General features: G+C 58.4%; 1 protein-coding gene across 1 annotated transcript in view; it reads right to left on the bottom strand.

The window, feature by feature from the left end:
• Positions 1–5,174, bottom strand: part of LOC114072795 (maestro heat-like repeat-containing protein family member 7) — a 19,600-nt gene extending 14,426 nt beyond the window's left edge. The window contains exons 1-4 of the mRNA XM_027910639.1: positions 4,939–5,174; positions 4,531–4,678; positions 4,122–4,309; positions 444–581 (exon numbers count right to left, since the gene is read on the bottom strand). Of these exons, the coding sequence (XP_027766440.1) occupies positions 444–581; positions 4,122–4,309; positions 4,531–4,678; positions 4,939–5,174 (710 nt within the window). The remainder of the gene's footprint in view (positions 1–443; positions 582–4,121; positions 4,310–4,530; positions 4,679–4,938) is intronic.
• Between the last annotated feature and the right edge of the window lie 102 nt (positions 5,175–5,276).

The raw sequence follows: 5,276 nt of genomic DNA, 5'->3' as shown, positions 1-5,276 counted from the left end.
AGCTGTGTCTGTGAGAGGGCAGAGAGGGGGAGGCAGGTGGGTGAGGCAGCACTTGCCATCAGGCTCACCTCTACAAGGAATGCCAGGGCAGGGAGCTCCCAGTGGGGTTCCTCCCTGCTGAGCAGCCTGAGCAGGTGAATTGCCATCTCAGAATGGAAGGGGACAAGGACACGTCGCATCTCCCTGTCAGGAGGAGAAAAGGAGCCATCGAGCTTGTGCCAGGCAGGCAAACCTCTCCAAGAACTGACTCCCAACGGCCTGGACTTCCCCCAGTAGCCCTTGACAGAACAGGGGTGCTTTGGGAGGTAGCTCCTCCTGTGCACCCAGCTCTCACAGCCATTTCCAATCTGCTCAGCCATGTGGCCCACACCCACAGGGGTTGTGTGGGGTTCCCCATGCACAGGGGAGAGGCAACAGGCACAGTGGGGAGAAGGGTGTCTCACCTGGCCAGCAGCCCCACTGCATAATGGTGGGTGTCTGAACACAGCAGTGTCTCCCAGCCACACTTCTGTTCAATGGCCACCACCTCATTCTCCCATTGCAGGCGGCAGAGCAGAGCCTTCAGGGTCTGTACTGCAAACCTGTGTGCAGAGCAAAGGCCAGGTCATGCTGGGAGCCCCGGCCCCAGTCCTGAGGGCATGGGAGGAATACAGGACAGGGATGGAGCACCTGCTGGGGTTGGCGGGAAGGCCATGTTCCTCCTGGCACTGCCTCCAAAGAGCATTGACCTCCTCTGACATCTGCTCTGTGCTCATGGAAATTTGGAAGAGCAGAGACAAGAGGAGGTGTGGGGCATGATTGATCATGGCCTCTTCGCATTCAGGCTCCTGGATGATGTGCCACAGTGCCAGGGTTGCCTGCAATAAAACCACATAGAGACAGCGCTCAGTGTGAGATGTTCATGTGGCAGGACCCGAGCATGGGAGGGAGAGGCCAGGGGAGTCCCAGGGGGAGCAGCCAGCCTGGTGCCCCTGAACCTGCCCCTCAGCCACATGTGCAGCCCAACGCCTGAGGCAGGGAGATGCAGTGGTGGGGGAGGCAAGTTGGGCAGGAGTACAGGCCGATTCCAGAAACTCACAGCCAGGGCAAAGATGCCTGTGTTGTTGTCAGCATCAGAGGTGTCAGTACTGTGCACTGGCCAGTCCTGCATTGCTCCAAGCAGTGTGGGCAGCACCTTCTCCATTGCTGTTCTTGAGGAGGCGATGCTGCTCCACATCACTGCAGCAGCTCTGTGGAGACACAACTCTGGGTCAGGGGGTCTTGGTTACAGTGCCATGGCCAAGGCAGCTGTGGGGGCCCAGGTGAGAGAGCCACTGTGCCTCGAGGGACAGGGAGGGTAAATGGCAGCTGGACTGGGGGCTGACAGGCCAGGGCTGGGAAATGGAGGAGTCAGAGTGTTCTGGAACTCTCCATCTGTCTAGTAGACCAGGTAGGTCAGGCTCTACAGGGTGATAAGTTCTATGGGTTGGTGAGCCCTGAAGCCACCAAGGCAGCTGAGCCCTGTACCTGTCACACTCTGGGGCACAGCCCAGCAGAGTCATCACAACCTCATGAGGGTTTCTGTCAGCGAGCCTGTGGATGTCAATGTGCTGCCTGACATCTGGAGACAGGTGGAAAGTGAGGCACTGGTGGATGTACCTCACAATAGCTGGCACCTGGAGAAGGAGTAGGGGAGAGTGTGAGAGCTGCCAGAGTGAGCAGGTTGCCCAGCTTCCCCCAAGAAGTGCTTCCGTTCCCACCACACTGTGCAGCCTCAAAGGCTTAGGGGACCCAGCAGACCCAGCTTGAGGGGCCAGAAGACTCCTGGTGAGCAGAAGCCCTGGGCACAGGCTGCTTGCCTGCTTGATTCTAATTGGAGACACCTTTCTCCTCTAATGAGCTCAGACTGGCAGCTGTATTGGATTTCTGTGGCCAGGCCTTGGTAGTGGGGGCTCTACAGGGGTGGCCTCTCTTAGAAGAAGCTGCTCGAAGCTTCCCCCACATGGCAGAGCCAATGCTGGCCGGCTCCAGGACGGAGCTGCTGCTGGCCAAGGCCAAGCCACTCAGGAATGATAGTAATGCCTCTGTGATACCATATTTAGGAAGGGAAAGAAAACTATTCTGCAGATGCCACTTGCAGCCAGGGAAGAATAGAGTGAGAACATGTGAACCACGATATAGAAATCATAGATGAGAAGGAGGAACTCTGGGTGCCAAAGCTGAGCTTCCCCTGCAGCCTGTGGTGCAGCAGCTGTCCCCCTGCAGCCCATGGAGGAGCACCGGGGTGCAGAGATCCACCTGCAGCCTGTGGGGGAGCTCCCGTGACAGTGGGTAGATGCCCAAAAGAGGCTGTGAGCCCATGGGAGGCTCATGCTGGAGCTGGGTCCTGACAGGGATGTGCTGCACATGGAGAGAGGAGCCCACAAAGGAGCAGGTTTCCCTGGTAGGACCTACAGTGGAGCAGCTTGTTCCTGAAGGAATGCACCCCATGGAGACACCTGGACAAGAGGCAGCCAAGACCCCTGCCATGGGGACACCACAGCCTTCAAGTGCTCACCTCTGCCCCACACTGCTTCTCATCATCCCAGTGGAAGAATGGGAGCAGGACCTGGCACACCTCCGTCTTTCCCTCTTTCGCTACCAACTCCATCACCTCTTGGAAGAGGCAAATGGAGAGCAGCTGCACATGGCTGTTGTCCTGGTGCAGAAGAAGACAAAAAGATCTCAGCACTGGCTGCTCCAGGCTCACCAGGCACAGGCCTGAAAATGCACAGGGCACAAAGTTCCCTGGCAGTACCAGAGCCTTACATTGTCAAACAGTGGCTGGAGTGCCTCAGCCAGCTTTGGAGCAGCGCAGCCAAATGCCTGAAGATCTCCATTCTGGAGCACATTCAGGAAGACAGAGAGGGTCATCTCGACCAGCTCTCCATCTGCCTGATACAGCAGCTCCAGGAGGTTTTCAGCCAGGCTGCAGATGCTGTCGGCCTGTGTGGAAGGAACACAGTGCTGTGCTGTGAAGCCCTGAACAGCTGCCCCACCAACAGCTCTCTGGTGCTGCAACCCCACATTGCTGTCCCGGGGCCAAGAGGCAGAGGGAGGCAGGAGAGCTGGGAGCAGCTGCCACAGCTCCCAAAACCCACAGCCAAGCCCAAGCTACTGCACTCCCCAGCCCCAGGCTGCCAGTGTGGTTTCATCCGGGTGTCCCTTTCTCACCATTGAAGGATCCACACTGAGAACAAGGAGCCCTCTCAGTGCCAGGCGCCGCCGCTCAGAGCACTGGCTCTGCAGGTTCCTTGAGAGGATGGGCAGGACACTCTCACAACACTTTCTCCCATCCAGATAGTCCAGGACCTGGAAGGCAGAGAGCAGTGACAGGGTGGCCAGGCAGCAGGAGCGCAGAGCCACCCAGGGCTGTGCCCAGGCAGCAGCACAGGGCACAGGTACCATCCCGGGCAGCTGTGGCTGCGAGAGGGCAGAGAGGGGCAGGCAGGTGGGTGAGGCAGCGCTCTCCATCAGACTCACCTCTACAAGGAACGCCAGGGCAGGGAGCTCCCAGAGGAGCTCCTCCCTCTTGAGCAGCCCGAGCAGGTGGATCGCTGTCTGGGAATGGAAGGGGACCAAGACACGCCGTATCTCCCTGTCATGGGGGAAAAGGATCCATGGAGCCTGAGCCAGGTGGTCAAAGTTCTCCAAGAACAGACTCACAGAGGCCTGAACCTTTCCCACCAGCTCAGCATGAGATGTGGGTGCTTTGGGAGGTAGCTCCACCTGTGCACCCAGCTCTCACAGCCTTTCCCAATCTGCTCGGACATCTCTTGATGCCAAGGCCCTCTGGTCCACGGCCACAAGGGCTGTGTGTTGTTGCCTGGTGCCCAGGGGAGAGACAACAGGCGCAGTGGGGAGAAGGATGTCTCACCTGGCCAGCAGCCCCACTGCATAATGGTGGGTGTCAGAATAAAGAAGTGTCTCCCAGCCACGCTTCCGTTCAACGGCCACCACCTCATTCTCCCAGTGCAGGCAGCAGAGCAGAGCCTTCAGGGTCTGTACTGCAAACCTGTGTGCAGAGCAAAGGCCAGGTCATGCTGGGAGCCCTGGCCCCAGTCCTGAGGGCATGGGAGGGAAAGAGGACAGGGATGGAGCACCTGTTGGGGTTGGCGGGAAGGCCATGTTCCTCCTGGCATCCCCTCCAGAAAGCATTGACCTCTTCTGGCATCTGGTCTGTGCTCATGGAAATTTGGATGAGCAAAGCCACAAGAAGATGGGGGACATAATTGAAAACTGCATCTTGGCACTTGGGCTCCTGGATGATGAGCCGCAGTGCCAGGGTTGCCTGCAATAAAACCATACAGAGATAGTGCTCAGTGTGAGATGTCCATGTGGCAGGGTCTGAGCGTGAGAAGGAGAGGTCAGGGGAGTCCCAGAAGGAGCAGTTAGTCTGGTGCCCCTGAACCTGCCCCTCAGCCACATTTGCAGCCCAGTGCCTGAGGCAGGGGGATGCAGTGGTGAGGGAGGTGACCTGGGGAGGAGCAAAGGCCATTTCCAGAAACTCACAGCTAGGGAAGAGACGTGTGTGTTGTCGCCATCAGATGTGGACACGTTGTGCACTGGCCAGTCCTGCATTGCTTCAAGCAGTGTGGGCAGCACCTTCTCCACTGCTGTTCCTGAGAAGGCGATGCTGCTCCACATCACTGCAGCAGCTCTGTGGAGACAGAGCTCTGGGTCAGGGGCGTCTCAACCACAGTGCCACAGCAGGGCAGCTGTAGAGTCACTGTGCCTTGAGGGACAGGGAGTGCAACTGGCAGAAGGAAGGGGGGCTGAGAGGCCAGTGCTGGGAAATGGAGGGGCTGGAGGGTCCTGGAACTCTCCATCTGCCTGGCAGACCAGGTGGGACAGGCTCTACAGGGTGATGGGTTCTAAAGTTGCTGAGCCCTGAGCCACCAAAGCAGCTGATCCCTGTACCTGTCACATGCTGGGGCACAGCACAGAAGAGTTGTCACCATCTCACGAGGGTGTGCCTCAGCCAGCCTGCGGATGTCAGTGTGCATCCTGACATCTGGAGACATGTGGGATGTGAGGCGCTGGTGGATGGACCTCACAATGGCCGGCACCTGGAGGGGAAATGAGGGAGAGTGGCAGAGTTCCCAGAGCAAGGAAGTTGCCCAGTTTCCCCCAGGAAGTGCTTCCCTTCCCACCATACTCTGTGGCCTCAAAGGCTTAGGGGACGCAGCAAACCCGGCTTGAGAGGCCACAAGATCCCTGGGGCACTTGAGCCCTGACCACAGGCTGCTTACTTCCTT

Source organism: Empidonax traillii, unplaced genomic scaffold (assembly GCF_003031625.1).
Source record: "Empidonax traillii isolate 1590-97213 ecotype Southwest subspecies unplaced genomic scaffold, ASM303162v1 scaffold4014:size32223, whole genome shotgun sequence".
Lineage (NCBI taxonomy): Eukaryota > Metazoa > Chordata > Aves > Passeriformes > Tyrannidae > Empidonax > Empidonax traillii.
The sequence above is the reverse complement of the archived record's forward strand: the minus strand, read 5'-3'. Positions and strand labels throughout refer to the sequence as shown.